At 46.0% G+C, this 19328-nt stretch overlaps 1 protein-coding gene and 1 long non-coding RNA gene across 8 annotated transcripts in view; one reads left to right on the top strand and one right to left on the bottom strand.

Annotated features, from left to right (window-relative positions):
- The window catches only part of inppl1b (inositol polyphosphate phosphatase-like 1b), a 23226-nt gene continuing 3898 nt past the window's right edge, over positions 1 to 19328 (bottom strand). The window contains exons 2-28 of one of the 7 annotated variants that reach the window (XM_081699084.1): positions 18859 to 18922; positions 17179 to 17317; positions 16387 to 16525; positions 15849 to 15989; positions 12693 to 12780; positions 12240 to 12329; positions 11847 to 12113; positions 10318 to 10432; positions 10118 to 10218; positions 9910 to 10012; positions 9538 to 9734; positions 9285 to 9402; positions 9007 to 9103; positions 8670 to 8808; positions 8414 to 8513; positions 8210 to 8298; positions 6945 to 7026; positions 6092 to 6241; positions 4544 to 4630; positions 4047 to 4160; positions 3807 to 3895; positions 3327 to 3414; positions 3087 to 3242; positions 2678 to 2756; positions 1725 to 2514; positions 1313 to 1437; positions 1 to 1089 (exon numbers count right to left, since the gene is read on the bottom strand). In XM_081699084.1, the coding sequence (XP_081555210.1) occupies positions 996 to 1089; positions 1313 to 1437; positions 1725 to 2514; positions 2678 to 2756; positions 3087 to 3242; positions 3327 to 3414; positions 3807 to 3895; positions 4047 to 4160; positions 4544 to 4630; positions 6092 to 6241; positions 6945 to 7026; positions 8210 to 8298; positions 8414 to 8513; positions 8670 to 8808; positions 9007 to 9103; positions 9285 to 9402; positions 9538 to 9734; positions 9910 to 10012; positions 10118 to 10218; positions 10318 to 10432; positions 11847 to 12113; positions 12240 to 12329; positions 12693 to 12780; positions 15849 to 15989; positions 16387 to 16525; positions 17179 to 17317; positions 18859 to 18922 (3841 nt within the window). In that variant the 3' untranslated portion in view covers positions 1 to 995. Of the gene's footprint in view, positions 1090 to 1312; positions 1438 to 1724; positions 2515 to 2677; positions 2757 to 3086; positions 3243 to 3326; positions 3415 to 3806; positions 3896 to 4046; positions 4161 to 4543; positions 4631 to 6091; positions 6242 to 6944; positions 7027 to 8209; positions 8299 to 8413; positions 8514 to 8669; positions 8809 to 9006; positions 9104 to 9284; positions 9403 to 9537; positions 9735 to 9909; positions 10013 to 10117; positions 10219 to 10317; positions 10433 to 11846; positions 12114 to 12239; positions 12330 to 12692; positions 12781 to 15848; positions 15993 to 16386; positions 16526 to 17178; positions 17318 to 18858; positions 18923 to 19328 lie in introns of all 7 variants that reach the window. The other 6 variants (XM_081699085.1, XM_081699083.1, XM_081699088.1 and 3 more) reach the window with 6 other exon arrangements.
- On the top strand, positions 3049 to 3880 carry LOC113582442 (uncharacterized). The gene is made up of 3 exons (XR_003411164.3): positions 3049 to 3171; positions 3275 to 3371; positions 3741 to 3880. It is a non-coding gene; the product is annotated as an uncharacterized LOC113582442 (long non-coding RNA).

The raw sequence follows: 19328 nt of genomic DNA, 5'->3' as shown, positions 1-19328 counted from the left end.
GAGTTTTATAGTTTTATATGACGACAAAGCAAACAAGATGACACTTTACAATTTAGAATAAAATCTCCCATAGTGCATCTCATATCACAATCCCCCTCTACACACTGGAAAACTTGTGCACTGCGATACAACAAGATGCATTTTTACATACATTGTAATACTATATTTGTAGGATACATACAATATCTGGAAGAACTGAATAAACTTTAATAACACTTACTTTAACAAACTCTGCTTTTAAGGCTGTCAGTGGCTGAGTTGTGGTGTCTAAATCAGTTCACTGGCTCAATTACTGACAAATAAATAAATGCAAACACAGTGTCCGTCTTGAGAAAGGGGCAGCAGATTCTCTCTGCGAACAGCTGACTCATGGAATAAAAGGTAATGAAGAACACTGGAACTTCAGATGGCGGAAACCCGGGGGGCCTTGTGTGACAGTAAACGCCGTAAAACCAAAGAGGAGCAAAAATGTTTCTGTGCAAAATGTGCACATGCTTTTGTGACACAATTGAATTAACCACAAACATATGCATTTAAAGCATTTTGTTCTCACATATCAGCAGATTATCACCCCCCACCCCACCCCACCCCTCCCAAAATCAATTTTGAGATGATTGCTTCTTAGTATTGTACACCTGGGGTGTCAAGTATCACTCCTGGAGCTCTACTGCCCTAAAGAATTCTGACCCTAATCTAACACATCTGATCCCGTTAATCACCTGAATGTTAGAGCCAGGTGCAGGGCGGAAAGCTTCCAGCATGAAAGTTGGGCACCCCTGGTGTACAAAGTGAGGATTTTGTGTTTCTGAGAAGCTGTTCTAGCTGTTAGTAGACCAACATGTTACAAAACACATGCAGCATTTAACAAAACGCATACCCGATCCTCACACATGTAAAGCAAATTTGGTGTGTGCAGAAAACACTATTATTAACATGGGTTTTCCAAGGATGTAAGACTTTTTTTTTCTGTGTAAAAGAGCTGTTAGTCTGTATGTTCAGTCCCAGATCTTGGGCAAATTCTCCAGGATTCTCCTACGATGAGATGGGTTCATCACTCCAGAAGACTGCAGATCTTCATCAGTGATACCACTGCAGAGAGGTCAGAGGTCAGACACAACACCTCACCATCACTGCCGGATAAGGTTTAATGGCAGACTAAAATAGTTTAAGAGCTTAATCTGTATCCAGAATATCACTGCAGCCTCCAACACTTTTTAAAACAAAACTAGATAGATAAGAGCATGTGTTACTGCTGCAGTCTGGACTGTAGTGAGATTCAGTGTAAATGGCCTCCCCAGTACACTCATCTCACCTGAAGTAATCCAGGTCATCCCAGCCATTGAGACTAAGAGCCTGAGCGTAGCACTGTAGCCCTAGAGACTTTAAGAGCTCTCGCACTGTTTCTGGTGCACCGTGCAGAACAGACACCTGCACACACTGAAACACATCACACCCTCACCTGTACATACCGACACACATCACACCCTCATCTGCACACACCGAAACACATCACACCCTCACCAGCACAGACCGAAACACAGCACACGATCCCCTATACACAAAAAAATGTACCACGCCGTCACCTGCACACTACAAAACACACCACACCAGCACGTACACATACCAAAACACACCACACCCTCACCTACACACACCCAGATAACATTTGGCACACCAGTACACATTATGCAATCTCAACGCAGGACACTATCATGATAGCTCACCTCTTTCTCCCAGCAGTAGCTGGCCGCGGAGCGTAAAGCATAATCGTACCCCTTTGGCTGGAGAGGCCTGTGGCTTGGCGAATGCTTCTTGCTGGTTGGCGGGAAGTCCACCTCGCTCAGCGATTTTGCTATCTGCAGAGCGGTGAGCGAGTGATCTCCCAAAGCTGCAGGTGGCTGCTCAACCACCCAGGGAACGGATGCCTGGTGGAGGGAAACCCTCGTGGGGAGACATGGGTGGCGCTTCGGCCCATTGTGTCGAGGCAGGAGTCGCTCGTGGTGCGCTCTGGGATGGTCCTTCTTCACTGTCTCTTTATGTGGCCTTTGTACATCCCGTCCAAAGACAGAGTGGTCCATGCATAGCTTTCCCAGTTTTGTGTCAGGTAATTCAGACTCTCGAGCAACGCTATCCCTTTGAATTTGTGACTGAAATGAAACATTGGAACTGCTGTTTTTGTGGTTTCCAGAAGGGTTTGGTAGGTCTGGTCCAGGGAACAACTGGTAAGAAGAAGTGATTTGAGGAGCCGAAGACTCACAAGGTGCTACATACGGTGGCAGGGACCCAGGGATCTCAATTTCGGTGAAATCAGACCTGTGGACAGCTCTACGGTCATGGCTGTTCCCTCCTGTGACTTTGGGGAGCTGTATTACAGAGTCTTTGGCCCACACCACGCTGGGCTCCACGGGCAACGGGTCCTCCTCTACCTTTCGCAGTATGGGAACACCCTCAAAGATGAAGTAGGCTGGGTTAGTGTAGCTGCTAGGAGCAGCAGTGCAGGAGACTGATAGCACCCTGGAACAGATCCAGGAAACGGAAGCGAAAAGTCACCGTCAAAAGTCAAAGGCCTGGACGGATGCATAATGATTTAAGACTGGTGACCACCCAAGACATCAGTGATAAGTGCTTTAGTTACACAGTTTCACTTCCTGTAAAGGGCAGAGAAGAAATTACTCACTGGCTGCGGGGCACATGTGTGGGAGGGGGAGACCAAGGTCCCGTGACTGACCCCTGATCATCCTTTTCAATGCAGAACTCTGTAGGAAGCAAAGACGCATATACTTCATGCCAGGCAGGCCATACGAAGGCGGGAGTGTGAAATAAAGGCCTGGGACATGCAGACAGAGTGGCTCACTCACACTCAGCATTCTAAGCCCTCAGGATGCATCTGGACAAGCTCTGGCACCAGCTAACCCAAAGGGGAAGCCATAAGGGATTAAAGAGAAAGCAGAACACGAACGGCAGACGAACTGGAAGAGGAAAACCCTAGGAGGGGCTACAGTGAGCAGACTGAACATAAAGGGAGCAACGGAGAACCCAGACAAATAAATAAACAGATGCGCGGCAGGGACATGAAGCCGCCTCACCGTAGGTCCTCTCCCGTGTCCGCCGCCTGGTCGGCGGAATGTGAACCTTGACGCAGCCCCGGATGGAGCCCATCCCTTCACCCCTGTGAGTGAGGCACGTCTCGAATGAGTCCGAGTGGCTGGTTATTAAAGAGCGCAGAGCTACACAGCATTCACCTGGAATGACACAGAGGCTTCCGTTGCTACAGGTCCCAGACTACCGAAGCTGGTCGTGAGCGGGGAAGAGGAATTAACACACACCGTAGGATTCAAAGCCATCGCATGACTTCACGGAGAGCAGCAAGTGTTGGTCGAGAAGATACTCCATATCTGAGACAAGGGGATGAAGCTGGAGAGAGAGAGAGAGAGAGAGAGAGAGAGAGAGAGAGAGAGAGAGAGAGAGAGAGAGAGAGAGAGAGAGAGAGAGAGAGAGAGAGAGCAAGCGAGAGGTAAAGAGTGAGTGAGAGGGAGAGAAAGTGAATATAAGATGCAGCAAGAGGAGGAAGTGAAAGAATTTTTCCTAAAGGGTCATGCAATTTCTTTATCTTTATGCCTAAATGAGGTATTAAAGTTCTAAGTCTATATCAGTTTGGATATCTTCAAACAAGCCTGTGTACGAATTAGTCTGTATGTGTTCTGTTTGTTAATAGTCACATGTTATTTTTATCTTTTCAGATCAGTGCCTCTTAATGGATCATAGACAAGAAATGAAGCAGCCAAACTGCTGATGCATGTGTGGACCTTGGGAAACTGTTTAGCACCCCAGCCCAGTTTGAGGAAACCTGGCACTTCACAGCTCTGCCAGTCATTCTCAGTGGAGCGCCGTGGTTCTACACAGGAAGCAGGAAAAAAATAAAACAGTAAACAAGGAACTCGCACACATATCGTATGACCCATTGACACACAAACACAAACATGCCAGATCAGCAGACTGACGCATTCCTCTTAAGTTGGACTGAAAGCGGTGGACAAAAATAGCACCTTCTAGACAGCGGGAGTGGAACTCAATGAAGAACCGGGCCTTGCTGGCAGTCTTTACTATGGCCTCTACTGTCTCCAGTTCGATCCAGGCCCGGTCTGAAGCTACACTTGAATCTGCCTCCAACAGATAGACATGTGCGTTTGGTTAGCAACAGATTAATAAACATGTCACATGTTAACATTATCTGGGGTTTTTCCTACTGTCTTATAGAGATTATGTAATGTGGGTAAAAAAAAAAGACTATATGTTGACTATAAAAATGAATATATGTTGGTTACACTAAAATCATGCGAAGCAATTCTGCGGGTGAGTCTCTCTGGCTCAGACAAAATTCAAGGAGAACTAAGTAGCCACAAAGGAAACGTATGTCATTAAGAAAAGTGCACAGTCAGCAAGCCCCTGATAACCACGAGACACTGGGAACTTAGGCACTGACCTATAAGTGACTACAGGTTATGCAAGCTAAAGGAGAAACATTTTTCTACAGTTCACACACCTGCTCTAGGGAGCTGTGCCGTCACCCCAACATGAAACGTAGCGAAAACAGGTGAGTGATCACTGGTGAAGATGTCGTCAGTGCAACCTGAGAGACATGACAGAGCTTGAACAAAATCATAAATAAAACCTGACACATCACTAATGGCACATGCTTCAAACCTGATGCCCTCCTGTGTGTTCCTGCACCGGATGGCTGAAGCTTAACTGATACACAGCATGAGACTCAAAGCTGTAGCTGTACATTAAGAAATTTCGCTGAGAAATCCAACTTGTGGAACTGTTAGTGAACTGTAAAACATACAGGATATGACTTAGAAAATGGACCACAGACCATTGCTGTGACCTCAGTGAACACTTTCTGAGAAAACCTTTACAGTCTTTCTTTAGCCATATGTTTTTCATTCAGGAAATGCCACTGCAATAACCGTCTTGTTTGATTTGGTCTCCTCAAGTGTAAACGTTAAATGGGAAAGACATTTTCAATCTGCTTGACGTCCTAGAACCATATGTGGTGTTACTCAAGCTTGTAGCCAAATATGTGTCCTTCTATCCACATCACCTCAAACTGGGGGACAATAGAGAGCATCCTGACCAGCTGCCTTGCAGCCTAATATGGGAACTGTCCTTTCTCAGACTACAAGTCCCTACAGCAGATTGTGAGAACAGCTGAGAAGATCATCTGCATCCCCCAGGGTTATATTTCTGGTCCAATTTTATTTCATATGTAATGTTTGCCTGAGTGCTGCAGACTCCCTCGACTTTGTGAAGCATTTAATAACATAGAACGTAAAAGACAATAGTGGCACTCACACATAATATTAACAATGAACATAAACACACTCCATGCTAATGATAAAGACTGTAACATTAACACAGGCTAGACAAACATGGATACTAACATTGAACTCAGACTCTAACAAACGATGAACAACAGTGAGGCATGCACTGATGGGGTTTAAATAGACTGAAACATTAAATGATAAACCCCATACATGTGCGTGGCATCACAGGGGTGTGGCTACAAACAAGACTACCCCCCCCCCCCCTGCATGTGGCAGGCCGCACCATGTGACTTGTGTGGGGGGGGCATCCCTTGACATCATATATATGTGTTTTCCCTTGGCCAAATACTACAGAACCATTAAATATCTTAAGACAGCTATGCAGATGACTTATGTGGTTCACTCACCAAATGACTGTGGTCCCATCATCTAACTATGGCAGTACCTTGAACATATTACAACTGGATATTACAAACAGTCGTTTCAAAGTAATTGTTAATTGGACCTATTAAATTGGAATTGGAATCTCAAAAATCGAAACAAAATTGGCAATTTCTTTTCGCAACATGACCTTGAGAAACCATCCATGCCTTTATTTCTAGCAGGTCTGATAACTAATATTTTCCTTTAAATTCTGCCATAATGCCAGAATGCAGCTGCCAGAATTCTCACTAGAACCAGAGGAGTGGAACATTTCGCCTCTTCAGTCCTTTACACTGAATCAGTAAATTAACGTATAACCAGGGCTAGTGTATCTATCCGACCTGGATCAAAAACATGGCCTTTTCCACCGTCCCTTCGGCCTCCTGCTGCCCAGCCAAAAGTACCGGAACATTCTTCCTGGACCCAGTCAGAGTATAACGCGCTGCTGGTCCCCCAGCACCCATTGGGATCATCAAGACTCATCACGTCGCCTAGACCGAAGTAAGCACACACCTTCCTTTGCACACCACTTCACACTTTACAGCAGGGAAATTATCTTTTGGACTGCTAGGCCTCGAGAGGTAAGGCTTAGTGTGCTGCTACAGACACTCAACTCCCCATTCGGCTGCTGCTACTGGGACGCTCCACCCAATCTACAAACAGTGTACCACTTTCACAGTTTACAGACCTCCTCGGTTGACGCATAACCGCCAAAACGAAAAATATTATGTTGTCCTACCTTGCCAGTGCACCCTCCCTGTGTGCCTGTCACTACCCTATGTGTATAACGTTCTGAGTATTTATTGTCTTGTATTTGTTGACAATGGAAAAGTAGAAATGACCTCCCATTCTAGTGTATACACACAATATGGAGGAAACTAAAACTAAAGAAAAAAACTAAAACCTAACTTGACTTCACTTCTCTTAAGGAAAAAAAAAATAACACAAATGAATTGGTCTTGAGTCTTAACCATATAGTTTTGATTCAGTTTTTAAAACTTACAAACTATCAGACAGTTTCAGTTCGGTTTGTGAATCTTGCTAACAAACTATTAACTCATATACTGTATATTTGAGAAAGCCTCCTAAAAACAATATTTACACTACTTGTGACAGCACACTGTGGTTTGCATGCTGACTATTAGTGAAACTAAAATGATCTTGGTGGCACTCAGATACTGTAGTTTAACATACCATAGGAAGTGCAGGTGATATACGTCTCTGGATATGATTTCCACAGAACTCGGTCACACCATGAAGGCCCATTCACTCGCACCTGATAACGGACAGCAGGACTTGTGGGTTTGTGTGTGTTAGACCCTAAGAAACCATTCACTGTCAAAAAGTTTCATTCCTTTCAGAGACACTACATCTGTTGTGAACATCAGACATTCTTTTTACCTTAACGAGTACATGCATCTGCGTCTCTCATTTAAGGGTCTTGGGCGCAAACAGATGACTCAACCCTATTTTAGATGTCATGTCAGCTGACTTACCACGACTGTGGCTCACCCACAAAAGCATGTTACTAGGAAGTGAGAGAAATACTACATAGGGTAAATATGTCCTTATTTGTAACACTGTAATTACCCCATTATCCTTATACACTTTATGTAGAGGAGGTGAATAGGCCTATATAACAATGTTCACTAGTGTTAGGAAGTTGTTGGTTAATGTCAGGCTCCAGTGGGTGTCGCATTTTGGGGAAAAAAAAACCCATCATTGAAAGCATGAAAAGCTGTAAGGTGCAGAGTCCTATGCCACTCATGATTAAAAAGAAAAGAACAGGAAATGAAGCCACGTTAGTTGTTAGGGCTACCTGTAGTCTTTTCTCATGCTTTTCTCATTCATATTGCTCAGTCTGGGTTAGAAGGTTGAAATAAAACACCAAACAAGCAAAATTATTAAGGAAGACTTCAGCTCTGATAAATGTATCTTCTTCTGTTCCTTTCCTTTCTGTCTTCCTCTCCTCAGTTCATCTGCTCTGTTTGTTGTTATCTACATTCTTGTCTGTGCTGTTTTCTATCCACACATTTTTTCCCCCTGTTTTTACTGGCTCTGTGTTTATTTGGTGATTCTCTGTCATTTTGTAAATGTCTTTGAATTTATTAGTGAATAGCATTCTAGAAGATAAGAAGAGAATACATTCTTTGCTGCCTTCTTCTAATTATTTTTATTATTGCCGCTGTTGTTATTTGTAGTGAAATGATCATTTACCACAGATAATTTCAGTGCATTTTGCTGTACTTAGGAAAGGCAGGAAGATTAAGGACAGAGATAAACAGTTTTCTGGTTCCTTTCTAAGTACTGAGAAACGCTACACAATCAATGTCCATGGCACTTGACTGTGTGCTACAGGTTCAGTAGATTGAAGACAGGCTAAAAACTCTGACATATTCCTCTCTGCATCAGTAAAAATGAGACCAGATTGTGAGATTAAGGGTGAAATGATGTACTACCCCACTGGACTTGTATTTCTGCCATAGGTAGGAGTCCCTGGAACCGCGCTCGTAGCGGTAGGTGGGCGGAAATGTAATCTTCCCCTCGTCTTAGTGGTGAGAGAGAGAGCAGATATGAGTAGGAGACGCACACAATTGCGTAGTGGCCAGCGCACAGCAGGCACACATTGCAGTGATTTACATTACAGAGAGCAAAGGTCATACTGAAGGTGAAGAAGGCCTTTCTCTTATGGCGCTCTCGGGTCAGCTGGTCCGCACACATCAGCTCGTTGAACTCGCGCTTTGACACGTGCTTCAGAATGTCCTGCAGGAAAGAGGAACACCACGGTCAGGAGGGAGATGCCTTACTCCCTGACATTGGGCAAAGAATGCAACTCCCTGACCAAAATAGGTCGGAGGTGAAGCTAGGGCGCTAAAAGCTAAAGAGTGCAAAGAGCTTGGCACGGCAGGCCTGCTTGACCTGCACATCAAGATCCAGCCGGTAGTTGAGGTCACCGCACCAAAATAGATGTGTGAAGCGCATGCTGAGGTCAAAGGCACCGATCTGCCGATCTCCTAGTGACAGCAGTCTGAGAATATCTTGGAAGTTCTGGTTCCTCCTGAAGAAGAGAAGAGAAGAGAAGAGAAGAGAAGAGAATTAGTGTACGTAACCTTCAGCCTGTTGCGTGCCCTGGTGTACACGCTAGAATCAGTGAATAGGCAAGAAGGGTGGTGGACTGACACGACAGTGGGCTTTTCTTCTGCCTGTCACGGGCCTGATATGGAATATGTGCAGAGCTGTGGGTATGGGTGAATACCGGAGAGCTTTCTCACTGCCAGAGGTCAGGTGGCAGTTCACGAATCCCATGGCGGTGCTGTTAAACAGGAAGGAGATCCCCACGGCCCCTTTGTTTCCTGCAACCATTCACACAAGGACTGAACCTCAACCGCTTATATAAACTCCAGCTTAATGATCCACTTCTCAATTTGGCATGTTTGGCTACAGGTCACGAGGAGGAGAAACGGAGAGAGGGACAAAGAAAGAGAGCGAAAAAAAAGAAAGAGACATGTATAGTATATACGTCAATGTTTGTACCGAGTGTATTCCCCAAGCCCCTCTTCAAACTGGCTGTGTGTATTTGACTAATGCGTCGCTCATGCTCTGGTTTCACGAACACAGCCAGCCTAATGTTCCACAGCGACTGCAGTGCCACCTGCAGGACAGTCACAGACAGAGCGACAGGAATCAATCAGCCTGACCATCCGAGACCACATCAAGGTACAAGGTACGACATCCACCTCAGCTACAGTGGATGCAATGCCACCGGCACGTTTCGCGTGTCCTCCACCTGTTTGAAGTCGAGCTGGGTGGAGGTGCGGAGGGTGCCCCTGATATTCTCTGTCCACTCCTTCTCTCCTTGTGGGTTGTCCTGAGTGCCGAACGCGTAGATGTCGTGAGGCAGGGAAGCAGTGGACTCGTCAGGGGTCAGGCCCAGGCCAGAGCACGTGACCCAGGACTGCAGAGATCGAGGTGGTGGGGAGCCTCCTACAATAATGCCAAAGATGCACCACATCGTTGCGCACGGTATAGACCTTTAACACTCCAGAACCCCGACAATGGCATTCCTCGTGTACAGAATAATCAAGCTTACATTTTCACTAATAGCACTTAATCAAACTGGACCTATATATCAGACCAAAAAGAATTCTGCAGGCATTACCCATGTTCCACGTGCCCACAAACACAGAGACGAGGTCGGGCTCGCCTTGCTGGGCGTGGATGGTCTTCATCAGCTGCAGAAGCTGGCAGAAGGCCTCTCTCTTCTGCAGACAAGAAGGCCATGTAGCAGTAATTTCCCAAAATGATCAATTTGAGGGGGTCACCGGGTTGTGGAGTCACTGAGATATCTCAGCAGCCTTTGCTCTAACCTTCACGCTCTCGAAGAGCACTTCATGTGGCTGGTTTTGATGACTGTCCACCACCATCCTCAGTTTGGTCGGGCTGCCGGAGAACTTCACCAGCTGCAGGACTAATAGCCAAAAACATCATGTTAAACGGCAGAGTTTGGACGGTAGATACGAGGAGCAAGTCTTGACACACAGTCCTCCGCTGCCCCAGCCGAACTTACTCCGGTCATGCGTGATGGTCTCGATGCTGAACGGACCCGTCTTCCGGTCAAATAGGAGCACGCCGGCGTTCACATCCACTGATACTGTCTGCCTGCCATACCTAAACACCTTCACCTGTACAGGTGTAAACTCACTTTCAGGTCTGAGAAATGGCAATTATGGGTACAGTGACAAAATTAACAAAAACAGCAAACCGCACACCGAACACGACAGATACAACAAACACACCGCACACCGTAGACAGAAGACAACAGAAACAACAAACACGCTGCACACCATAGACAGAACACAACAGACACAACAAACACACCGCACACCATAGACAGAACACACTAGATACAACAAACACCGCACACCATGGGCAGAACACAACAGATACCACAGAACACACCCCACACCGTAGACAGAACACAACAGATACAACAATCATACAACACACCGTAGACAGAATAGAACACATACAACGAACACAATGTACACTGTGGACAGAACACAGCAGATACAACATATACACTGCACACCAAACATACATGTCATAGACAGAATACAACAGATACCAAAGTACCAGTACCAAACAGAACAATAAAAATATAACCCAAGCTAAGTACCTTGCTGACAGGAGTAAAGCCCGCAAAATGTGCACACACGAGTGAGCATGAGTAAAATACAGTGCAATATAGTGTAACCCAACACAATACAAGAACAGTAATAAAACGTATAATACCCTACTGTACCAGGCATTAAACCTACAAAGAGACATGCTGTGTTGGGGGCCAAGCAGTCTGTTATGCTGTGCAAATACACAGAGTTGCACTGTGATCTATAAGATGTTTTTTAGAGTATGGGGGCCCCACTCTTGCAGGGTTTCGATCCAGCACACCTGGTTCAGATAATGGGTTGCAGCTGAAGGCTTTACTAATGAGCCCAGAAGTGTCACATTAGGGATGGATGTGAATTTAGCAGCACAAGGGACATCCAGTCCCTTAGCTGGTCCAGTATGCCGTTCGGTTTGCGTCCTGACCAGTGACACTACCTGGAGAGACCTCCGCTGGCATGATCCCGACTGTTTCTGGCATTGAGACAAGCTGCTGAGCATCAATTGGTCTGCGGTGTCCCCCACAGAATCCCTCATAACTTTTGCAGTGTCTCCAGAGTCCCCCACAACTTCCAATACACCGAAAATGCTATTTCTCCACAAGGAGCTGAATATTAGATTACCACCTCCAACCCTCAGTGCTTGTCTACAGGTGCCCTCCACCTGACTGCTCCACCTGCCTCCTCCACCTGACTGCTCCACCATGACTGGCGCTACCTGGTACTCCATGCACGTTACCTCCTTCTGGTTGTATTGTAGTGTGTGTTAAGGTCCCTCATAACACCGTAATCATTAATAGTGTTTAAGCTGCAGCATTCGTACCTCAGCTGTAGGATCCCGTGGCACAAAAGTACATGTCAAACCAATGAACAGAACAGTTTGACACAAGGCAGAGTTCAGCCTGCAGATGACAACAAGGGAACAGGTGCTTGCCTGGAAGCTGTGCACGGGGACGGCCTTGGCACGGGGCCTCACAGGCGAAGAGAGCTCGGCCGCAGGCAACAGCTGCGCAGACAGGTTGTGATTGGCCCCGCGCGATGGCTGCGCAGACAGGTTGTGATTGGCCACGGGCGACGGCTGCGCAGACAGGTTGTGATTGGCCATGGGCGACGGCTGCGCAGACAGGTTGTGATTGGCTACGGGCGATGGCTGCGCAGACAGGTTGTGATTGGCCACAGCGTCCTGGAGGGCCTTCAGAACCTGTGTAGGGAAAGACACATTGCAGCTACACAGTTAAATAAATGCACAAAGCGACAAGCACTTGCATGAACAAGAAGTGTGTGAAAAGTGATGGGATTATAAATTGGAGTGGGTTTTTTTGTATACCCTGTTCTCCAGAGAAGACAGCAGGTTACTCAAGGCTGTTATCTTGTGGAGTAGAGTATCCAGGTTATCTTCGGGACTCCTTCCCATATTCTAGACATTTGAATACAGCACATTAAGAAAATAATATTTCATGATTACTGAGTGTGCTTTTGCTAAACCTAAGTCTGCCTATGGAGATTAAAACTAGAGCTATTCATTAACTGGTTTAGAGAGAAAAGTCATTTTATCTTAGATATTCTTAAATGAGAGGTCAGCAGTACCCCATGTACACCACTAGAGGGCGTATTTGGAAGAGCCTGCGACAACTGAACATGCTTCCTACACAAAGCGAATACTGGTGAATACCAAAATCTTTCCTGGATATACTCCACTAACTCATATGCACAGCCTCCACAGAATTTCATATCTAAGTCTAAATCGGCATACTTTCCATATAAAAGCCACAGGATTTACCTGGATCTTAGAAGCGGTCAAGGGGCAACTTGGATGGTCAAACACCTTAGCCAATGTCTCTAAACTGAACATCGTCTGATCGATCTCACTGCAGACACCAAAATTAAACATGAACTTTGATCTCAGCACATCTAAAACAATAAAGTCTCTGAAAGCAACAGAGCGTTCTGATGCCTAATACATCTAAACATTTGGTGAACGTTGAGTCAAAGTCAAAGTCAATTTATTTATTATACAGCACATTTTACAACACATATTGTCACAAAGCAGCTTTTCAAATGGATGGGTCCAGATCCCTAATGAGCAAGCCAAGGGTGACATGTACAGTGACGTAGGCAGGTGTGGGGTACTGTGTAATCGATGGCAGGTGGTGTGTACCTGTGTAGTCTATGGCAGGTGGTGTGGGGTACCTGTGCAGTCTATGGCAGGTGGTGTGTAACCTGTGTAGTCTATGGCAGGTGGTGTGTACCTGTGTAGTCTATGGCAGGTGGTGTGTACCTGTGTAATCTATGGCAGGTGGTGTGTTCCTGTGTAGTCTATGGCAGGTGTGGGGTACCTGTGTAGTCTATGGCAGGTGGTGTGTACCTGTGTAGTCTATGGCAGGTGGTGTGTTCCTGTGTAATCTATGGCAGGTGGTGTGTACCTGTGCAGTCTATGGCAGGTGGTGTGTACCTGTGTAATCTATGGCAGGTGGTGTGTTCCTGTGTAATCTATGGCAGGTGTGGGGTACCTGTGCAGTCTATGGCAGGTGGTGGGGTACCTGTGTAAACTATGGCAGGTGGTGTGTACCTGTGTAGTCTATGGCAGGTGGTGTGTACCTGTGTAGTCTATGGCAGGTGGTGTGGTACCTGTGTAATCTATGGCAGGTGATGTGTACCTGTGTAGTCTATGGCAGGTGTGGGGTACCTGTGTAGTCTATGGCAGGTGGTGTGTACCTGTGTAGTCTATGGCAGGTGGTGTGTTCCTGTGTAATCTATGGCAGGTGGTGTGTACCTGTGCAGTCTATGGCAGGTGGTGTGTACCTGTGTAATCTATGGCAGGTGGTGTGTTCCTGTGTAATCTATGGCAGGTGTGGGGTACCTGTGCAGTCTATGGCAGGTGGTGGGGTACCTGTGTAAACTATGGCAGGTGGTGTGTACCTGTGTAGTCTATGGCAGGTGGTGTGTACCTGTGTAGTCTATGGCAGGTGGTGTGGTACCTGTGTAATCTATGGCAGGTGATGTGTACCTGTGTAGTCTATGGCAGGTGGTGGGGTACCTGTGTAATCGATGGCAGGTGTGGGGTCCCTGTGTAGTCTATGGCAGGTGGTGGGGTACCTGTGTAATCTATGGCAAGTGGTGTGGTACCTGTGTAATCTATGGCAGGTGTGTACCTGTGTAATCTATGGCAGGTGGTGTGTTCCTGTGTAATCTATGGCAGGTGTGGGGTACCTGTGCAGTCTATGGCAGGTGGTGGGGTACCTGTGTAATCTATGGCAGGTGGTGTGTACCTGTGTAGTCTATGGCAGGTGGTGTGTACCTGTGTAGTCTATGGCAGGTGGTGTGTAACCTGTGTAGTCTATGGCAGGTGGTGTGTACCTGTGTAGTCTATGGCAGGTGGTGTGTACCTGTGTAATCTATGGCAGGTGGTGTGTTCCTGTGTAGTCTATGGCAGGTGTGGGGTACCTGTGTAGTCTATGGCAGGTGGTGTGTACCTGTGTAGTCTATGGCAGGTGGTGTGTTCCTGTGTAATCTATGGCAGGTGGTGTGTACCTGTGCAGTCTATGGCAGGTGGTGTGTACCTGTGTAATCTATGGCAGGTGGTGTGTTCCTGTGTAATCTATGGCAGGTGTGGGGTACCTGTGCAGTCTATGGCAGGTGGTGGGGTACCTGTGTAATCTATGGCAGGTGGTGTGTACCTGTGTAGTCTATGGCAGGTGGTGTGTACCTGTGTAGTCTATGGCAGGTGGTGTGGTACCTGTGTAATCTATGGCAGGTGATGTGTACCTGTGTAGTCTATGGCAGGTGGTGGGGTACCTGTGTAATCGATGGCAGGTGTGGGGTCCCTGTGTAGTCTATGGCAGGTGGTGGGGTACCTGTGTAATCTATGGCAAGTGGTGTGGTACCTGTGTAATCTATGGCAGGTGTGTACCTGTGTAATCTATGGCAGGTGGTGTGTTCCTGTGTAATCTATGGCAGGTGTGGGGTACCTGTGCAGTCTATGGCAGGTGGTGGGGTACCTGTGTAATCTATGGCAGGTGGTGTGTACCTGTGTAGTCTATGGCAGGTGGTGTGTACCTGTGTAGTCTATGGCAGGTGGTGTGGTACCTGTGTAATCTATGGCAGGTGATGTGTACCTGTGTAGTCTATGGCAGGTGGTGGGGTACCTGTGTAATCGATGGCAGGTGTGGGGTCCCTGTGTAGTCTATGGCAGGTGGCGGGGTACCTGTGTAATCTATGGCAGGTGGTGTGGTACCTGTGTAATCTATGGCAGGTGTGTACCTGTGTAATCTATGGCAGGTGGTGTGTTCCTGTGTAATCTATGGCATGTGGTGTGGTACCTGTGCAGTCTATGGCAGGTGGTGGGGTACCTGTGCAGTCTATGGCAGGTGGTGTGTACCTGTGTAGTTTATGGCAGGTGATGTGTACCTGTGTAGTCTATGGCAGGTGGTGGGGTACCTGTGTAATCGATGGCAGGTGTGGGGTCCCTGTGTAGTCTATGGCAGGTGGCGGGGTACCTGTGTAATCTATGGCAGGTGGTGTGGTACCTGTGTAATCTATGGCAGGTGTGTACCTGTGTAATCTATGGCAGGTGGTGTGTTCCTGTGTAATCTATGGCAGGTGGTGTGGTACCTGTGCAGTCTATGGCAGGTGGTGGGGTACCTGTGCAGTCTATGGCAGGTGGTGTGTACCTGTGTAGTCTATGGCAGGTGGTGTGGTACCTGTGCAGTCTATGGCAGATGGTGTGTACCTGTGCAGTCTATGGCAGGTGGTGTGGTACCTGTGCAGTCTATGGCAGGTGGTGGGGTACCTGTGCAGTCTATGGCAGGTGGTGTGTACCTGTGCAGTCTATGGCAGATGGTGTGTACCTGTGCAGTCTATGGCAGGTGGTGTGGTACCTGTGCAGTCTATGGCAGGTGGTGGGGTACCTGTGCAGTCTATGGCAGGTGGTGTGTACCTGTGCAGTCTATGGCAGGCCGTGGCTAGGATGCGCTGGAGGAAGTGCAGTCCCGATCCTCCTGTCCTCAGGTTCTCCAGGTCCAGAGTCACATCACCATGCAGGTACTCACCTAGTAGTGCCACCATCTCAGATGCCACACTGCTGCACAAGAGATTGGCGTCGCACCATTCTTATTCTCATGCCATCATAACTGAATCTTTCTCTCTGGCATTGGTAAATCCCACCTCATTGTGCCTCTATGTGATTTGTATTTGATTAAGAATCTCCATACACCGAGAGCAACAAGAATTCTGTAAAGGGTGTTGGGTGTTCTGAAAAGCTATTTGATCCTTGGCTGACAATGTATTGCAAGTCTGTTCAACTGAGGATCTGGTGTTTACAGGTTTTTGGGCCAAGCCAGCAGAGAAACACCCGGTTTTCATTCATTAGTGTCTTTTCTTGATTTAAAAAGGTGGGGTTTTTAGTGAAAGAGATGGAGGTGTGCAGGATGGAGGCAAAATCAACACGAAGCAGGCATGTTTGTAAATAGGGGCACCTGGGGGTATTGATCTCCTGCAGCCTCCGAAGCAGGAACTGAGCCGCAGTTTGGGATGCAGGGGGTGAATGGCCTGCAGGGGGAGCTGCAGCTGATGGCACAGGGTTCAAAGCGGACCCTGGCTTCTCATCATCTCCATCTACAACATCAAGAAGACAAAACCCAGCTAAGACACAATAGTAGTGCTGTGTTAGTTTTATGGTTTAGTCCCTTCATGAACATTATTCGTTTATGTGCTCCATTTTTCAGTTACTACTATTCTATTACACTATAGCCAAAATAGGGAAGAATTTCATTACAACTTTTACAAACATTGCAAATATAGAGAAAACCATTTAAATATGATTATTTAGAACATGGATAGTAGTATTGTATTCAAACCTTAAAAGTGGCCAAACTGTATATCTTAATTAATGGTGTTATTGCAAATGGTATTTTTAACTTCTATATATTTTTATATATGCATATACTATATACATCTTATTATATATTTTTTTTATAAATTTACTCTCTGGCAACAAATGTCAGTCACAGTTTACATTAAATCATTATAAGAAATTGTTAGGACCTCTTGCCAATATTTCTACATAAAATACCACACAGGGGGCAGGGCTGTTATCCTCCAAGGATAAACGCTTAATCGTTTTTACATCACACTGAGTGAGTGTAAACAATCAGCTTTGAAGATGAGTGCATTATAGTTATGGTATGTGTATCATGTTTAAATATCTTTTATTATAAATGTACAAGTGTGCGTGTGTGTGTGTGTGTGTTTGTGTGTGCTTGTCTCACCAGAACTTTCATCAGCTGGTTCCATCTCTCGCCCCACTGGGTATAGCAAAGGGGACACCAGGCCTTTATGAGGCTGCTGGTATCCTAAAATTAAGTCACCAATAGTTCGGAAACAGTTCACCTGCACTCCTTGTGTAGTCTGATTAAACACACACACACACACACACACACACACACACACACACACACACACACACACACACACACACACACACAGTAATGACTAAATCAAAGTTTCCCAAACAGAGCGACATGAAAACACATTATGACATTATTTCCTCTGACTGTTCTATATTCAACCCAAAATACTGATAATACACGTCTTCAGTGCAACCTAATCATGTTATAGTTATATAAAACATTCAAATCTATACAAATATACAAATCGGTTAGGAGAGCAGTTCACTGTGACTCTCGCCAGTATTCTTAGGAATGTCTGAAGCTTTATGTTACTTCAGTGCATTTTTTTTAGAAGCCTGCACTTTCTAAGCATGGTAGAAGAGAAACTGTTTTGGCAGGTTCCGCCTGTGTTAGCTGCCAGATAGCCTTCTAATAGTAGCGTTTTACCCTCAGCCTGGAAGAAAATAGCTGTCTTGAAAAACAATTCAAAGGGAAGAGAGAAAGACAGTGGGAGAGGGTGGACATGTGGAAAATGTCTGCGTCTCTTGACAAAAGAACAAACAATCTAACTCCTTTATTGCATTTAAAGAGAGAATCAGCCTCAAAAATGGTCCTGGGAAATCATGAGAAGGCGTGTTGCATTTGTGTGTGTGTGTGTGTGTGTGTGTGTGTGTGTGTGTGTGTGTGTGTGTGTGTGTGTGTGTGTGTGTGTGTGTATGTGCATGCGTGCATGTGTGTGTCTCTGCTAGATTAAATGCAAAATACTCTCACTGGTTTATCCTTGTGACTGTATTTGACTGTGTGGCAGCTCCCCCAGCTAAAATCCCCCTGTTACATCCATGCTATACAACACCAGTGCTCTTTATAGACAAAGACACTTAACATCCATATCAATCTCCACAATACCCACACATATAACTACATATATTGATACTGCAAAGTTTGCACACACATTCTCGTAAACACATACATGCTCCCCCCCACACACACACAAACAGACCCATTCCAGCCATTCCACACTGGACATAATGCGTGGGAACTGGAGGAATCTGTGTGAAACACCATTTACACAGAGAGCTATTTAGATCTCTCTCTGCAGCCACACACACACACACACACACACACACACAACACCACACAGTACACCACAACACAAAGCCTGCAGAGTTGCACACACAACAGAGAGTGCTGCTGCTATTGTACCAAAGCCAGACAGGCCTGGGTGCACAACAACGAGACAGTTCCTGTTGCTCATCTAGGTTTTTTACTTTTTATAGAATTGAAAGCAACCAAAGGTTACACTTATCCAAACACTGATGCTTTCAGAATGGCTTAGCGAGCTTGAAATTTCAAGCAAGTGGAAATCTTTATAATCTGATTCAGTGAAGAGTACAAAACTTTGCAGGCCTGTGACACAGATGACACATCAACATAGCCATATTCAGAACAAATTTAGTATTCAGTAGGTTTGCATTCAGTATCTTAGCACTGTTTTGGATTATTAACACACGCATAGCAGGAGCTCTGGTGGCTTTTTGGCATGAGTACGCATACACTTACCTGGAGAGCCAGTAGCCCATCTGTGTCAGGAAGGATGCGGTATGTGTGAACATGCCGTTGGAACCTACAGACATGACAGAAATTAATAGTTTACTTTGACAAGAATGAGAACCTACATCAAAAAGCGTACTGTGTTACCATGAAGATCACAGTGGAATGAAGTGGCAGAGAACTCACAAAAACCATGCCATTGATCTCGAGCGTCTGTGACATACGAAGTCACATAACCACATAAACACTATGACTAATATATGTGTCTGATGCCATGCATAGTGTCCCCATTACTACTGAGTGACCCATACGTGCACGCCACCCAATGACCCCGTTCTTAGCCACAGGACCGTCCTCATTTTTCTGTTATTTCTCTGTTGTTCTTCCGTCCTCATCCGAGTGCAGGCTAAGAAGAAGAGTTGCAGCCTTTCAGTCTCTCCATAGGGCTAAGACCATGAACCCAGTGCAGGATTGACAGA

Source organism: Electrophorus electricus, chromosome 16, assembly GCF_041902795.1.
Source record: "Electrophorus electricus isolate QZ-2024a chromosome 16, ASM4190279v1, whole genome shotgun sequence".
In the NCBI taxonomy this organism is placed as follows: domain Eukaryota; kingdom Metazoa; phylum Chordata; class Actinopteri; order Gymnotiformes; family Gymnotidae; genus Electrophorus; species Electrophorus electricus.
Note: the sequence above shows the minus strand (reverse complement) of the source record. Positions and strands in the feature narration are given on the sequence as shown.